General features: G+C 43.2%; 1 protein-coding gene and 1 pseudogene across 1 annotated transcript; both read right to left on the bottom strand.

The window, feature by feature from the left end:
* Positions 1-1,082: 1,082 nt before the first annotated feature.
* LOC147425318 (uncharacterized) lies at positions 1,083-1,818 on the bottom strand (annotated as a pseudogene).
* A 10,875-nt stretch (positions 1,819-12,693) lies between these two features.
* LOC147425317 (uncharacterized) lies at positions 12,694-17,010 on the bottom strand. Its single transcript, XM_086499932.1, has 3 exons — positions 16,355-17,010; positions 13,868-16,037; positions 12,694-13,220 (listed from the first exon to the last, which is right to left on the bottom strand). The coding sequence occupies exons 1-3, from the start codon at positions 16,750-16,752 to the stop codon at positions 12,942-12,944; spliced, it is 2,847 nt and encodes a 948-aa protein (XP_086356058.1). The 5' UTR covers positions 16,753-17,010; the 3' UTR covers positions 12,694-12,941.
* Between the last annotated feature and the right edge of the window lie 293 nt (positions 17,011-17,303).

Genomic DNA, 17,303 nt, shown 5'->3' with positions numbered 1-17,303 from the left:
TATTCCTCTTTTCCTTGAAGATAGTATATAGATGAGCATATTAGAAAGGGGGGGGGGGGGGGGGGGGGGGGGGGGGGGGGGGGGGGGGGGGGGAGAGTTATATTTGACAGGTAAGGAGATCAAGGGCCCAAAAGTAGAGGTGCAAGAAAGCTAAGTTGGATGTTTGCAAAGGAGATTGAGGGTAGCAAGAGCTACTTGAAATAGGGCCTAGATTGGGTAGGACTTAATGTCAAAACATAGAGAGCGTAGAAGTAGCAAGTATTGGGTAGCTTCCATGCACATGTGGAGTACACAATGTAGACCACGATGGAGTAGACAATGATTCTATTGAGCATGCATATGCAAATGGGGCAGCTACGTTGGTTCCTTCAACTTCCCAGCTTTTGATGATCGAGCTGCACCATTTAATAACCGACACATTTTACACAAACAACTTGGAGCAAGGAATGCAGGGCATCATTTGCAGGAAGTAGTAGTGGGGCTAGTTGCAATGGCCACTAAAAGGTGTGATGATTACTATGAGAACAAAGAATAGGGAACCTCAATTGATGGAGGGTGAATTACCATCCACGTGGAACCGCAATATCCTCTTTGCCTTGAAGATAGTATATAGATGAGCATATTATGAGAGAGAGTAGAGAGAGAAGAGAGATTCTATTGGTTGGCCTTCAAGAAATTGACTTTGCTACCCATTCATATAAGGGAAGCCAAAAAAAAATGATGAGTGCCTCTGTTGGGACCCACAATGAAGGTGACACTCCCATCGGCTATTGCCATGTGGTAGCAGTATGCTAGTCACCTATCTCTGCTCAATTGCATGCATAGCATGCAAAACTTCTACAATCTGTCTAGTTCATATGTCTCAACCTTGGCTCGCTCTCTCTCTCTCTCTCTCTCTCTCTCTCTCTCTCTCTCTCTCTCTCTCTCTCTCTCTCTCTCTCTCTCTCTCTCTCTCTCTCTCTCTCTCTCTCTCTCTCTCTCTCTCTCTCTCTCTCTCTCTCTCTCTCTCTCTCTCTCTCTTTGAGCCCAACTAAAGCATACAAAGATATTACACTGCAAACTCGTATCAGATTGCTCAAGTCTTAGTTTCCTGGCATCTTGTCACCAAAATAAATCCTTGTGTTGTTGGCAATTGCTTCAATAAACTTCAACTCTAAGAATTGTGGAGTAAGTTTTAGTTGGTTTGTTTTCGCTTCCTTCAAGACCCTATAAAAATTCTCATTTGCAAGACTTCTCTCTCTGGCTAGGTATATCTCATTCTTTATCTCGTGTTGACCTTTAATACTCTCCTTTTCCATGAGTAAGCATATAACTCATGCTTACTTGTGCATCTTTTTTAGCCTCTGTCATAGTCTTTTTCTTCTCAATTTGGACTTCTTTTTCCACCACCTTTTGCAGCAATAAGGACCTTCATTATCTCCTCTTCGATTTGTTCATAATTGAGAACAATGGTCCTTGGAACTGAGGGTTTTGTTACTCTCACATTGATTATCTGAATTCCAGATGCATATCGTGTACAATCGCATTGAATAGCTTCCTTCATAATTTCATCTATCTAATCAAACTTGTCTATATACAGTTCCTGCAAACTATGCGCACTACAGAACTGATTAATCTCATGATGAATCTTGTCATACACCCAAGTATTGTCATAAGTTACACCATAGTTTGAAATTGTATCATACACTTGCACCTTCCTCACTGGATTGATAACCATCTATCAATTACACCTCCTTTTGTGCCACAAGGGATGTTTTTAACCTTATCAGTCTGAATTTTTGCTTGAATTTGCTCGTACCGTGTTATATAAGGCAGCATCAAATGAATGCCTGGATCTAAGATTCAACAGGGCACCATCCTGCTAGTAGACGCCAATGTGGCCCTCTGGGACTTGATGCAGCACATTCAAATTTGTAGTAGCAACCACCAATGGAATGATGATCCCCACAACAAGAATGAGGATCATAGACAGATAAGCAGTCATGGGAGGAGCAGGAGGAGCATGCCCTTTTCCTTCTCTCTCTCTCTCTCTCTCTCTCTCTCTCTCTCTCTCTCTCTCTCTCTCTCTCTCTCTCTCTCTCTCTCTCTCTCTCTCTCTAAGCTCCAGGACATGAATGGGTAGGTGAACAGTTAAGAGCACCTCAAATATTATGGGAATGGTATCATGCTAGCTAAGGTGGATGAAAGAGAAACATGGTGGACACAAGCTAGTGTGTGTTGACTAGATTATCACTCGAGCGAATTAGGTTCCAAGGTCAATTAACTTGGACTCATAAACACAATCTTGAGTATTTTCTAAGCCATCACAAGCTCACCATAAACAAGAAAGATGTAATGCAAAATAGACTTGCGCTTATTCTTTTATGAAATGAGCTTTAAGTAGCTCTACAGCCTTGCACCATTGCATGTGGGATAAATCCACTCTTCTCTCCTTGACTCATATTCTATAATAAGATTATACTTTATAATCCTCCCCTTGAGGTTTGGACTAGGAAGAAACTGAAGAAACTAACATCTCTGGCACACTCCAATCCAAGAACAAAAGAACACCTCCAATCCAGGAGACCATCCCCAATCTAGGAGACAAACTATCTCTAATCCAAGAGATACTCAAAAACCTCCCCTCAAACAGATGTATAAAACTGAGACCAAGCTAGTCCAAGCTATCTCCAAACAAATACAACTGAAGGGGAAAGGCAAAACAAAAAAGGCTAGAAAATGTCACCGTGGACTAGAAGGCTATTGCCGCCTTCTTCTTCATCTTCATCTTTGTCTTCTTCTACCAAATACACTTTGGGCCTTGGATTTTTGTTGATGCTGCCTCTGTCCCTTTTGAAACACTTGGAAGGAAGGTGACCCTTCTTTCCGCAAATGCTACAAGTCTTCGATGCTAGACAGTCCTTTGCTATGTGCCCTTCTTTTCCACACTTGAAACAAGTCTTGTTACCATTGCCAACTGCAAAAGCTCCTCCCCCTGAAGTAGCATTCCTCCCTTGATTCTTCTCCTCGGACATTAAAGAGTTGATGACATCTTGAAAACCTAGTGTTCGATCCTTCTCAATGATGGTCTTGATCTGGTCAAAACTAGGTGGTAAGGTTTCTAGAAGAACCGCAATTTTTTGGTACTGCACTTAAGCTAGTTGTGTGGTCATGCTTTTGAGGCCATTGACCAAGCTTGCTATATCTTCGTTATGTTCCATTTGCAATTTGTAAAGATGTTTCTTTAAGCTTAGTTTGCTTTTCTTTTTCCTAACTCCAAAGTTTTTTTCTAGTGCTTCCCATGCAGCTGATGAGGTATCACAATCATCAATAAAGTTTGCATAATTGTCATGTAGTGCGGTGATTATGAATCCTAATGCTTGCTTGTCCTTTGCTTGATTTTGTGCACTCATAGCTCGTGTCAGTATTTGTGCACCGGCAGTAGATGTTGGATCAGTGAGCATTGGTTTTACTATACCCCACAATTGCTTTTTCTTTAAGTAACCTTTTAACCTAGTTTGCCAAGTATGAATGCCCTCCCTGTTAAATTTTTGAAGCCCCTTCTTTTCCATTGTGCTAATAGAGGGGTCTTAGCTCAGGAGGCTCTCCTAGCCAATGTCCTCCTCTTTACATGAGCACAATTTCTTCTTAAGATATTATAGGAAATTTATTTTGCAAGTTGCTTGGCTGCAAGATTTTGAAGTTTTAATGAGAGAGAGAGAGAGAGAGAGAGAGAGAGAGAGAGAGAGAGAGAGAGAGAGAGAGAGAGAGGGAGTTCTTTTGTGAAGCTCCTCTTCACTCGGAGTGAAGCTCCTCTTCACATTAAAAAAAAGGGGGTAGTGCCTTTTGCTTTGATGTTTGAAGATATTGCTTTGACGTTGATTTGTGGTTGCCTTGGGAGGCCTTTTGGGTTTGCTTAGTGAAGGCCCTTTGAATGCCTGATGCAGTGCTTGGATGTTCCAACTTTCGAAAAGACTTGGCTTTTGTCGACTTTCTGATGTTTACTAGCTGCCGGAGTAAGACCTTTAGAAGCTTTGTTACTTGCAACCTCTGCTCCTGGGAAAGACCCCTTGGGTATTTGGTTAGATGTGGGGAGCCAAAAAGGCAAGCCATGGGACGGCAGCCTTAACAAGGGCGAGCAGTCTTCCAGCAGGCGGGCAAGGCCACGAGCAAGCAAGTGCAACAGGCCGAGCAACGGCGGTAGCTTGGGCAGCTGCCGATCGGTCGTGAACGGAGTTGAGAATTAAGCAATGCTGTCTGCAATGCATTGACTAGGCGTTGGATGGCCGAACGACTCGAAACACGGTCGCCGGTAGAGGCCTCGTCCAATGGCGGACCGAAAAATTCAATTAATTTGGGTTGACCGCCGGCTTGCAATCCGCTCAGTGGGGCACTCAAATAAAAATTGGTGTGTGGCCCATTAAAAAAAATGGTCAACCCCTAAAAGGGTGTTCCCACCACAGGTAGGGCCAGTCTTTAAAGGCTTTTGGGGCTCCTTTTTCTACAGATAGTTTGGTGGGCATTGAATGCTTCTTTAGGCGCACACACACACACACACACACACACACACACACACACACACACACACACACACACACACACTTACACTTTTGAGCCTCTATTGCAACAATTCCAATCGAGAGAGTGAGGGTGTACAAGAGAGAAAAATCAATCAAGCTCTCCAATGTGCAAATGAAGGGCGATTTCGGCATGGATCCGCTTGATGGGGAGCTTTTGAGACGGGCTTTGCACACATACCGATTGCAAATGTCAATTTTTCTAAATAGAGAAGCAGCTATTGAATGCAAATGCAAGTTCCTAATGGCAAATTAATGAACTCTAATGCTAATTAAGCTTCCAATTAGCCAGTGAGTAGTGGGCCAAGAGTCTTTAACTCAAGAACATGCTCATGCTAGCCAATGGAATACTAATTAGGCATGCAATATGCAATAGAAGAGCAAACCTAATGGATCTAGCTAATGATGATTAAGGAATGCTAATTGTACAAACATGCAAATGCATAATAGCAAACCTAGCTAGCATACCCGTGCTCTGATACCACTTGATGGGAATGGTATCCTGCTAGCTAGGGTGGATGAAACTTGGACTCATAAGCACAATCTTGAGTATTTGCTAAGCCATCACACCGTAAACAAGGGAGATGTAATGCAAAATAGACTTGTGTTTATTCATTCATGAAATGAGATTTAAGTAGCTCTACAGCCTTACAACATTGCATGTGGGATAAATCCACTCCGCTCTCCTTGACTCATATTCTAGGACAAAGCTCACACTTTACAAGAGATAGGTGCAAATGGTGTTCGAGGGGTCAGGAAAAACAGAGATGACCTTGTGGACTTCCAAGTTCTCAACTTGCGTCCCCCACGGGCCCTGTCATTCCTCATTAGAGAGTAGTGGATGCAAGTCCGATTGAAGGACAGAGCTGCAGCAACTTCCTGTTCATGGCGAAACCAACTCATCTCCTTGTCCATGTAGGTAGGAGAGAGAGAGAGAGAGAGAGAGAGAGAGAGAGAGAGAGAGAGAGAGAGCGAGCTTCATGTTCATGGCAAAACCAACTCATCTCCTTGTCCATGCACAGAGAGAGAGAGAGAGAGAGAGAGAGAGAGAGAGAGAGAGAGCTGCCTATAGTTGTTGCAATGAAGTGTTAGTAGCAATAGCAAGTGGCACTTTTCATTACAACCAAGGAGAAAAAGGAGCAGCCTACATCCAGAGTAGGATGAAGAGATAGCCAAAGCCTTTTTTTAGTGCCACGTGGTTTGCCTGAATACTCTACTCCATTATAAGATGAATGCTCTTCTTCACTGTAGGATAAAATAGATGCTTTTGAAATATATTGTAATTTAAATAAGTCCTTGACACACTTGTTTCCAAAAAGTGTAATACTCTATTGTGAAAAAATATATTTAAATGCTAGTATCACTTTTTCAAAAAAATTTCTCGCACCAAGAAGCCTCTTATTATTAAATTCTTCTCAATAGCATTATATGTAGGCCATATATTATATAGGCCATAGTACCTTGTTTCCTTTTAGCATTTTCTTCTCTTTAAAGTGTCCTTGCACTATATATGTGGTCAATACTATATAGGTGGTGAATGTATTCAATTATCCTTCCAATAGAACATAGCATATTCAATGATCGTTCGTAAGAAGGTCTTAATAAGACAGTGCCGAAACAAGTTGTGATAACCCTTTCTCAAGGGATAACGAACATATTCAATGATGATTCTCTACATGAATGTATGTGACCTGAATTGAATTATTCCCTGTAAAGTAATCAGGGCACACTAGTTTAAAGTAGAGCCAACAGCCTTCAATTGTACTCTAAGCATTTGAGCCGTCCAATGCATAGTTCTAAATTCAAAAACTTTGTAAATACAAGTACGCTCATAAATTCGAGGAGGTTCACATCTCTCATTTTGAACCCATGATCTCTTCGTCAAGGTCGAGAGTAAGGGGGCTGTTAATCTCAACCCTCCACAGAGAGAGATTTCCTCAACGGAATCGATGTTGCAATCGACGGATCAATGTCAAGTCAGCACGTGTAAAAACATTGGCCACCAGAAGTCTTCTTTGCAGACATGAGTCCACCATCCGCCAACCACAGCATGACGTATTAGCACAGGGAATAGTATGAGCATGCGACACATCAGCAAGTGAAATAGATGAGCACAGCTCTGCTGCTGACAAGTCAGCTCACAGAACAGGTGACAACAACGTGCAAATGAGCCAAGGGGCTCCATGTCAGCGTTGGAACGTTGATGGCGACACAGACAGCCAATGTCCACCATGTAGCATGATCAATGATCACACTATAAACCCCCTCCTCCCGATACTTAACTGTTGGGATACTTAAGTGTCCTTTCTCATATAATAATGGCTCCCCATGGCTCCTAGCCTCTGCCGGTCGCCAATGGGTTTCCATTATTATGTGGGAAGGACACTCAATGTCCTTTCCCTACCCCATAGCAAGCCATGTGATCTTCACCACTACACCCATGTGTGTTTATTGAACCCACTAACCCCCCTTCCCCCCCCCCCCCCCCCCCCCCCCCCCCACTCGTCTATAAGTGACACGGGATGAGATTCAAGAGATCGACGAAAAGGGCGATTTACCGATCGAGCGCAGACCGTCAGATCGACGCAGCAGAGGGGGGGGGCGGGGGGGCAGTTTCTTATACACAAGGTCGCCATCTATGCAACGACGCCGCGCGGCAACTCAGGTGGATAGGTCACGGGACTACGGAGGGGGAGGTCACGGGTTCAATGTGATGCCACGACGCATAGAACTCTAAATTTTTTATTTGCCATAGGAATGGATCAATGATGATTAAACTCCAATCATTGATCTCTTTACTCCTCCCGTGGCCTTTATTAACGAGCCCCCCCCCCTCGTCTATAAGCGTCACGGGAGAAACTCAAGGGATCTACGGTGGATGTTCAATCCACCGTTGATCCCATCTTTGGGTATCAAAAAAATACAGCCCCCAGCTGCCCGCATCGCGACTCGACCACGCCACCTCCCACTCCATAGGCGCACTACCTATCCAACCCAGTAGACGCGATTGCTTGAAAGCTATGCAACCCCAGTACTATATAAGTCTGCCCCCCCCCCCCCCCTGCTGCGTCGATCCAACGGCCCAAAGCCCTCCCCGCCTCGTCGATCACGCGCCAGCCGTAGATCCCTTGAGTTAGACCCCGTGTCATTTATAGACGAGCCCAGCCCCCCCCCCCCCCCCCCCCCCCCCCCCCCCCCTTTTTTTGGTTTTCCTTCCCTTTCCCATTTATGCTGCCACCATTTGATCCCATTTGAATTCGCCCCAATGACAATGAGCATAGATTAAGAAAGGCTGACAACTCACGACTCACACCAAAATGAGTTAAGAGGGGGGCCCCACGGAGGGGGATCACTGTTTTGAGTTATCCCCTCCTCCCTCCATTTAATCGCCCCTAGGGTACCCCCATAGGGTAATTGTTATAATTTACTCTCTCCACTGTGAGGTGAGTCGGGTTTTGAGCATCTTACCCTCTCCCCTCTTCGTGTGTGTGCGTAGGAGCATATGTTTGATCAAGGGTCATTTCCTCCTCTCTAACAAATTACCTGCTCCCGTGTGGGTGGGGGCCCGAGGGTGCCATAAAATCCCCCCCCCCCCCCCCCCATAAACTCGAACATCAGAGGTGTAACGTCCATTTCAACCAAATCATCGTGCGCGCTCGGTTAGCACATTGAGCTTCCACAACCCCGTCTAGGTTCAAGTCGCGATGGGGGAAGCGCCGCCGCCGTTTTCCTTTTCTCCGTCGGATCGCCTCAAGATTCTCGCCATCCACCGTCAATCCCATGGCCGGGTCTTCATTCAAGACCACGTGCCATTTAGTCACGAGGCCCCCCCTCCCCCAAAAAAAAAAAGTGAGCTTATCAAATCAAGCTCATGTCCGCCTAATCTATCTTGTCTGGTGTGGCAGGTACCTTATAGCGTGTAGGTAGTAGTCATGGTACACAAATTTTACAAATGGACAACTCTTCCAAGCAGCGATTAAAAACAAGTAAGAGGGTCACGGTGGCTTTCTAAAACTATAAGAAAGTGATAAAATCATTAGGTTGAGTTTAACTTGAATTAGTGTTCAGGAAAGGATTGCCTCATCTTAGCCTTGAAGCAGTTGAAAATTGAGACTAGCCGGTTGTGAACCATGGTAAAGGAAAGAAAATCGGTGAAATATGTGAGAAAAGAATTCAAAAACCGTACAAATTTCAAAATTGTTGCTATGATTTCTGATTTGCTTCTTTGTGAGAAGGAAAATTGACTGACGGCTGCTTTTAAATCTATAGTATGCAAGAAAAGTCAAGTCATGTGAGGCTGTGAAATGAAATGTGAAATAACACGCGAAAGAATCACGGTGGCTTTCTAAAATAATTAGAACGTGATAAAATCATTAGATTGAGTTTAAGTAGTATCAGTGTTCAAGAAAGGATTGCCTCAGCTTAGCCTTGAGCCGGTTGAAAATGAAGACTACTTGGTTGCAAACCATGATAAAGGAAAGAAAAACTGGTGAAATATGTGAGAAAATAATTCAAAAATCCCGCTTTATGATAGTATTTCCGCTCCTTTGTGGGAAAGAAACTTAATCGACGACCGCTTAATAAAAGAGACTTTTCTAAATATTGACTAAAATTAAGTTATAGAATGGAAGAAAAGTCAAGCCATGTGAGGCTATGTGAGACTGAAATAAAATGTGAAATTAAAAAGATTCATTTTTTATATATGTGTGTATGTGTCTTCGTAGAATTTACTAGAATTATGCAAGTTAAAGTGAAGAAGTTTCACTTTAACATTCTAAAACAATAGAATGCAAGAAAAGTCAAGTCGAAACATGTCAGGGTATGAAATGAAAGTGAAATAAACATTCAAGGTAAGTTTCCATGATGGCACTGAAAACAATAAAGTCTCTTTAACCCAACACAACACTAAGGTTTTTTTTAGAAAGCAAAAAGAACTCATTACTATATATATGTGTGTATGTATGTATGTATAGAATTTACTAGAAATATGCAAGTTGAAGGTTTACTTTAGCATTTTAAAACAATAGAATCAAAGAAAAGTCAAGACATGTCACGATGTGAAATGAAAGGTGAAATAAAAATATAATTAATATTTTGATTTTAAAATAACATTTAAGATAAATCTCTATCATTATCATTGAAAACATTGAAAGTATGCTTAACTCAACACTCCTCTAAAGCTTCTTTAAGAAAGCCAAAGACCTGGGTTTGGTGTAATCCCACCTACAAATTTTGATATTTACCTCTAGATTTTTAATTTAAAGGTAGGAAAACCAACAAGATTTAGATAAAAACCTTTTTTCTTTTTTTTTTGCAAAACTCACAATTGTGAGTGGATAGTATTAAGAATATCAAAAATATACACCAACCTCGAGCTCAGACCGAGCCTTGAGGGTCAAAGAATTACAAGTTCTCTGATTGCTTGACAAAGAAACCACAACTACTCCTAGGCTTTACTTATTACAAGATGTCATCATGATATGTATGGTCCTTTGTGCAAACTTTGAGCTGAGACTCTTTGTGCAAAATTTATGGTCTCATTGGCTAAACAAGACTTGACCAAGGAAATGCTTGCTCTAGATTTAGATAAAAACCTTCAAATTTAGTCATTTTACCTCTAAACTTTCTCATATGTATGTGCCAAGTTTTTGGAAAAAAGTTTTTTTCGGGCACTGCTTCCAAGTTTCAAGTCTCACCAGACTCGGGAGTCAAGACTCACTGCTCAGCAGTGTCGTTCTCCACCGTACGATGTGCTTGGCATCCGATGATCAGGCACCCAGTCTGCGGTCTGTCTCCATCAAGCGGGCGCTGGGCTAGCTGGGCTCTATTCGCCGGCGGGTCGGGCCAGAAAGGAGACGTAGAAAATAATCGCGGAACAACACCCGAGACTCAGAGAGACCAAATGGAGAGAGAGAGAGAGAGAGAGAGAGAGAGAGAGAGAGTCGTGCTCATGCTGAGCACTCAGCAGTGAGCAGAGTGAGGAGAGCCTGCTACAACAATGCACTGAGTCTTGAGATTCGCTGCTGGCTGCCGGCCAAACTGTCGAAGCTGTGCCCATGACTGCCTCTGCCATCAAAGCTTTTGAAGTAGGTGCTGCCAGTTGGAAAGCGCTCACGCGCAAGCTCCAGCAGTTGGCTGCCACTCACTGGAATTTTCATTGATTGTAATAACCGACAAGCAGGCTGCAGGCAACACAAAAATAGTTGGTACACATGCCCAGCACTTGAAACGCCGGCCCACCATGAGGCACCTGACAGGGACGGCTGGCTGCAAAAGAACCAGCAGGAGATTTATCATTGGACTCATGAATGGAAAGAGACACTTAAGAGCTTTGGCCTGTCAGCTGCAGATCTCTGTTGCTGTGAGTTTCCCATGTCAACGGCTTCTACTCACTCGTTCGGCGAACAAAGGCTTGCTGGTCGGCTGACAAACACAAACAGCTCTTCTAGCACATCATGCTCCCAACACTAGCCGGTCAGCAAGAGCAAGGCTATGGCTTGCTGGCTGGCTGGAGCTCATGTCATAAGCTTGAGTACATCAAGCCGGCCTCTGGCATGAGGGGAGCAATGGTCAAGAGCATTGAACAAGCACATAGAATAATCAATAACAAAATGTTAAACAATTTGTTGAACAGTAAACATTAAAATGCAATAGAATCAAACACATAAATACTTGTAAAGGTCAACGAATCGAAAGGTTTAGAGTCACTAATTTAATTGTCAATAAGCACTAAAAGTCAACTATTAATGCCATGGGCAAGCTTCTCGATTCTCTATGATCAATTGAGTTGTTTAATCGCGAGAACAATGTTTCATGTCCCAAAGCTGACTAGACGCTTTACCTAAAAGGCAATCTAGTTAAGATAAGATTTAAAAAATCGCACATGAAATCATCGCCTGAATGGTTTCCTTTGTTCAACTCCCCCACGTGTTTATGATAAACGCTTTGTTTCCACGTAAAGCCTTAAATGACCTTTTGGACTCTCTTTTGTTCACATTAATTCAAAGTCATTTGACGTGTCTGCTTATTTTGTATGCCTCAAGATTTTTGCTTCTCAAGAAAAAACACGCACTCTAAAAACCTCTATGACTTAGTACCATAGGCAATACATGTGAGTGAAATACCAATTCACTAAAATAATTCATCTCATCTCTGATGAGAGCCTAAGTGTATATCATCAACTAGTGGTTGAGCTGTGAATTTAGTGATATACCCTTCTCCAAGTGCTGTTAGGGAAAGCATGAAAGTGCAGAACATGATAAACTTTGTAAAGGCTCCAACTAGAGACTATAAACGCATACCCAATGAGCTTCAAGTGTATATACCACCGAGGAAAACATGTACTGCTTGAATAAGCCTCATTGCCAATGCTTCGCAGCCAATAAAGTTCTCCAAGTACCATATGCAAAAGTGAAGTGAAGAGAGCATCCACAGCTACTCAAACCTATCCTGACTGTTACAAACAGTCGTCAAGCTTCACCAACTCCACTAAAATCAATTCCAGGTCGTTCAAAGTCAAGTGTCCATATAAGCGTCATTACCAATTGCATATACAGTACTCCTTGTTCCTCACCACAGCGCATCAGAAAAAACAACAGGCTTACGAAAATCACTCTACGTGACATCTCAGATTGGGAACACTCCAATAGTTTCACAAGGACCTTGGAAGTTCTTAAGATTCAGCATAAAAGCAAATGAAAGGGTAAATCAATGGATCAAAGCAAACAATAACAGATGCCCTTTCAAGTCCTCCAACCAATGAGAATCTGATAAGGCATACCTCAAACGTGGCTATAAAGGCTCAAGTACCTAACTCACCTGTATCAATGAGCCAGCTGGAGAAGCTACTTGAAAGGCCACAATTACAGTCAGATAGTCTACAATTTCTCTATGAAATGAACAAATACATCCCATTGGGCACATTAATCTATCAGACATTCACATTCCTAAAAAATACATCAGTCAAATATTGATGCTCTAGAGCCGTATGAGCATGATAGGCTCAATATTGATTCTCTAGAACCGTATGAAAGTGATACACTCAAATTGATCAGTCAATCTGGCAAACATGGGAAGCACGACACGGAAACCGTGCCAAACATATAATGCAGGAAGGAGAAACCTCGACAAGTCAACGTGAAGTCAGCAAGCAAATGCATACTACAAGATAGAACAATCCGAATACATTTTTTTACATAACTAATGGCAAGAGATAAAAGCTACAAGAGCAATAGTAACAAGGCAAAGGTTCTATACAATTCAACAGGGGACAAATTTCCCCCATGCTCTCTAGTTGAAAACTACGGATAGACGGCAAGAATGGTGAGAAAAGACGATTAAAAGAGCGAGCTACTGCCAAAATGGTAACATTCATTCCGGAGATGGCTATTCTAAGAAATCTCCATCACTACATGTATCTCTTAAAATAGATATCTCGCCTTCTTTCAGCATCAGCTCATCATCCAGCTTCTCAACAACCAGCCTTAACTCAGTGAGATCCCGAGTTAGCCTTACAGCTTCTTGGCTCATCTGTTGGACTTGCTTACGAAGGCCATCGCGTTGCGATTTCACAGATGACAGCTCACCTTGCAGGTCATTGACAACAATCTCGCGCTCCTTCAATGCAGAATGTAACAATTCCATCTCCTCTTCCTTGACTTCAAGCTGCAAAGAAAACTTGCTGTTAACCCAAAGATATCCGAGGGTCGTACAAGAGAAAGCACACACACAACCCCTAAACATTACCTTGAGATGCACTTCCAAAGCAGATCTTTTGTATAAATAAAACACTACATATATGTAATTTATATATATATATATATATATATATATATATATATATATATATATATATATGTATGTATATATATATATATATATATATATATGTATATGTATACATGTATAGATGTATGTATATGTATATGTATATGTATATATGTATATGTATATGTATATGTATATGTATATGTATATGTATATGTATATGTATATGTATATGTATATGTATATATGTATATATATATATATATATATATGTGTGTGTGTGTGTGTGTGTGTGTGTGTGTGTGTGTACAAAAAAAATGTGTGGACAGACACACACATATGTATACGTATGTGTATGTGTACGTATACATATTACGGATACATATAAATATATATATGTATATGTATATGTATGTGTACACACACACACACACACACACACACACATAATATCAAGTTTTGGCCTTCCAAGCACCATGATAAGCCAGCTCCGAAAAATTAACTTTTTGAACCTCAAAAGCGTGCAGAAGAGTAGCTAAACATACTTGATACTCAACTTGTCGAGCATGCTCTTTGGTCACCTCCAGCTTGCCCATGAGGTCCTCCAAAGTTTCCAAACTCTGCCCAGTTGAAACCTTTGCAAACCTTAACTGCTTTTTTGGAGAACACATTCTACCGTTAGAGAGAACAATCAACCCATCCTCACTAGAGTGCAGGGCTCTCTGCTTTGTCTGAAGCAGCTGCGAATGTAAAACATCAATCTCATATCTGAGGGCCTGCTCTCTCACTGCAAACATCCTCAATTCTGTATGCAGCCTTCTCAACCTTTCTACTTTAAAATCTGACGGCCCATTCACAATATCCACCAGCCTCTGCCACAACTCTTCAAAGGTCATCTCCTGATCAGCATAAGCTTTCTTCAACCTTGCGGCTTCCTTGAACAGCTCTGTATTTTCCCTCTCTAAAGCTTTACTCCTTTGAACCACAAGGTTCAGCTCATGCTCCTTGTCACCAAGCTTGTTGCACGCATGCGTAAAGGACTTTCTCAGGCACGCCACCTCCTCTTCACTCTGGCGGTGTCGTCGCATCCACGTTTGAGCAGACAACTCGTGATCCATGACTTGAGCTTGCAGAGAAGTTTCTCTACTCTTGTGAAAAGCAATGGCCTTTTGAAGTTCCACCCTCTCCAGCGCCATCTCAGTAACTCTATCTCTCAATCTCTTCTCCTCTACTCTTATCTTGTCAAGTTTTGCAGACCATTCCTTCTTTCTCCTGTCCATTTCCTGTTCAAGACATGCTTGCGCATAGGCATGGTCTTTTTCCACTGCAATTAACTTTTCCTCCATCTTGGCTTCAATATGTCTCACAGAATTTTCTGCAGATTTTTGTTGACAATGGCGAGCTTTCATTTCAACTGCCAATTCTCTGGCCAGGAGTCTTTTCTCTTTGCATAACTTGTTGATCTCAAGCTGCAGAAGGACTAAAGTCCGCATATTCTTCTCTTCAGCTGCAAAGAGGTCTGAAGACCTTTTGCAATCCACAAACAAGTTTTCATTATCTGCCATACTCGAACAAATACTGCTGTCCCTACCTAACCTCATTGATGCGTCCATACTTAAGGGCCTCCATCTGGAGGTGTTTGCTGAGCTCACTTTGGGCCCTTGCCCAGACATTTTCGACAAGCCAGCGTTGGCCCCTTGACGCAAGTTGACCAATCTGTTAGCTAAATCCACACTACCAGACTGTGGCCTTGATTGACTTGAAAGGTTACAATCAGATTCATAATGAAAAGAGGCAGACCTAGGGCTCTCATGGAAAGACAATAATTTTGCCTCGTCTTGTAGAGGCCGCACATATTCATTAACCATGGCAGAACCAAAAGACTGACACTTAACTGGAGACTGCCGATTCTCATCGAAAATGGACCTAGCATTGCTCACCATCAGCTGAGTTTGTCCTGGGGTGAGAGATCTTGGAGTGGACAGTGAAGCACCTTTCACTGGAATGTCATCACACTCCTCACTCTTATCTGCTAAATCCTCTCTTGCGGAGTCAGTTTGTCGCACACATTCTTTGTCCAATCTTAGCTTTGCTCTAGGCAACAGTTGTGGTGAGTATAGCCCATTTGTGAGTGTCGAAAACTTAGTAGATGAGCGCTGCCTTCCACCATCATCCTTACTAGTAACCGGCCTCCTTCTGTCGCTTTTCAGGCACTTGGAGAGATACTTGAAGGGTGTAGAGCAGCTGCAGCTTTCAGCTTCGTTCCTTTGTAGTGGGGGTTTTGGAGCAGCACATTGAGGGCTCTCACGAGCAGGCCTAGAAAGACGCACACGACTTCCGGAGGATTTACCTGTCCTGTCAAAAGCTTTCGGCGTCAATACTGAGCGGTGAGAGGTCGCAACATTGGACGGCATATCCAAGCAATTCTGCATGTACTCTTCCACCTCTTTGGGTATGACATAAGTAGGTGTCTCAGGTTGAACGAGCTCCAACGGTTCTCCAAAAGCCAGAGCCTTCAGGGAGGGCTTGGCAGCACGCAGCCCTTCATCCAAAGAGTGTGTCTTGACACGCAGATTAACTTTCAGTTCTTTACATATTGCATTCTCTGTGTTGGCATGGCTTGAGGAAGCCTTTTGAGAAGAACTTGCTGTGTCATCCACATCCTTGCTCCCAGAGATTGCCGAGGATGATCCCGAATCAGCAGGGTTAAAGTTGCTGTATAGCAATTACATTACCAAAATAAGTTTCTTAAGTGCAAACCATGCAACAGTAGCTGGAACCCAGAGCTCTCTCTCGCTCTCTCTCTCTCTCTCTCTCTGTAGAAAGACCTTTCTACGTGAACAAATATCCACATCTCCGGAGAAAAAACACACACACAGTGTAATCTAAGCAGACCCGTCAGCAAACTTTTTGCGGTAGAAGGGCAACAAGTCCTATTCGGCACTGACCATCGCGAGAGAGAGAGAGAGAGAGAGAGAGCACAGCACCGACGTGTGTGTGAAAGGGTGAGAGAGAGAAACAGATAGACTTACATTGAAGACGATGACGAGGAAGAAAAGTAGGAGGTAGGGCGACGGCGGGAGCAGGTGCCATCGGAGGAATTGAAGCTGGTGGAGTCACCATCATCAAAGAAGCTGGAAGTCCACAGAGACGAAGGAGGGCTCGGAGAAGCGACCTCTGCAAATTCTGGGTACTCAGAAGAAGGAGGAGGATGACACTTCCGCAGAGGAGGTAGCTTGCGAGGGGAGGAGGGCAAGCTGCTGCTTGCAGAGAAATTGGTGGAAGAGCTGCGCCTGCGATGCTTCAAATTGAAGGCAGCAGAAGAAGGGGCAGGGTCGAAAGAGTCGACATCTTCCTGCTCGAATGTGCTATTGTCGTACGTAACCAAGAGGCTCGTCTCCGCGGGCCTGAGAGGAAATACTCTGCGCATGGCGTGAGGGAAACAGAGGAATAGATACTCTCCTCCGCGCTTCGTGAGCAGAGAAATGCAGTAGGATGTGGGTGTATGAGAGAGAGAGAGAGAGAGAGAGAGCTGTGTGTGTAGGGGGGCTGGTAGACTTGCCAGAAAAAATCCGAGGCGGGGTGAGGGCGCGCGAATGAGACACGGATGCAGAACAGAAAGATCCGAGAAGGAAGGAGAGAGCGTGTGCGCGCGAGAGTGAGAGAGAGAGAGAGAGAGAGAGAGAGAGAGAGTGTGTGTGTGTGTGTGAGAATGCGCGCGCCTGTCGGAGCCCTCTCTAGTCTCGATCGTGCGTGTGTGTGTATTTGGATGAACAGCGTATCCCACATTTCGCATACACTAGGCCTAGGTACCACGTAACACATCACTCTCTCTCCCCCACACACACACTTCACAGCCTCCACACGTGAGAAAACAACCACCTCTAAATTCACAATTTGCATGAAATTCTCTCATAATGTCCCTTCAAGCTCTCATAATGAGAAAATGTGTGAAGTAACAGCACACATACCCAATCTTGG

The sequence above is a fragment of the Adiantum capillus-veneris genome, chromosome 25 (genome assembly GCF_014529385.1).
Source record: "Adiantum capillus-veneris isolate H3 chromosome 25, ASM1452938v2, whole genome shotgun sequence".
Classification (NCBI taxonomy): domain Eukaryota; kingdom Viridiplantae; phylum Streptophyta; class Polypodiopsida; order Polypodiales; family Pteridaceae; genus Adiantum; species Adiantum capillus-veneris.
This window is presented reverse-complemented; position numbering and strand designations above follow the sequence as displayed.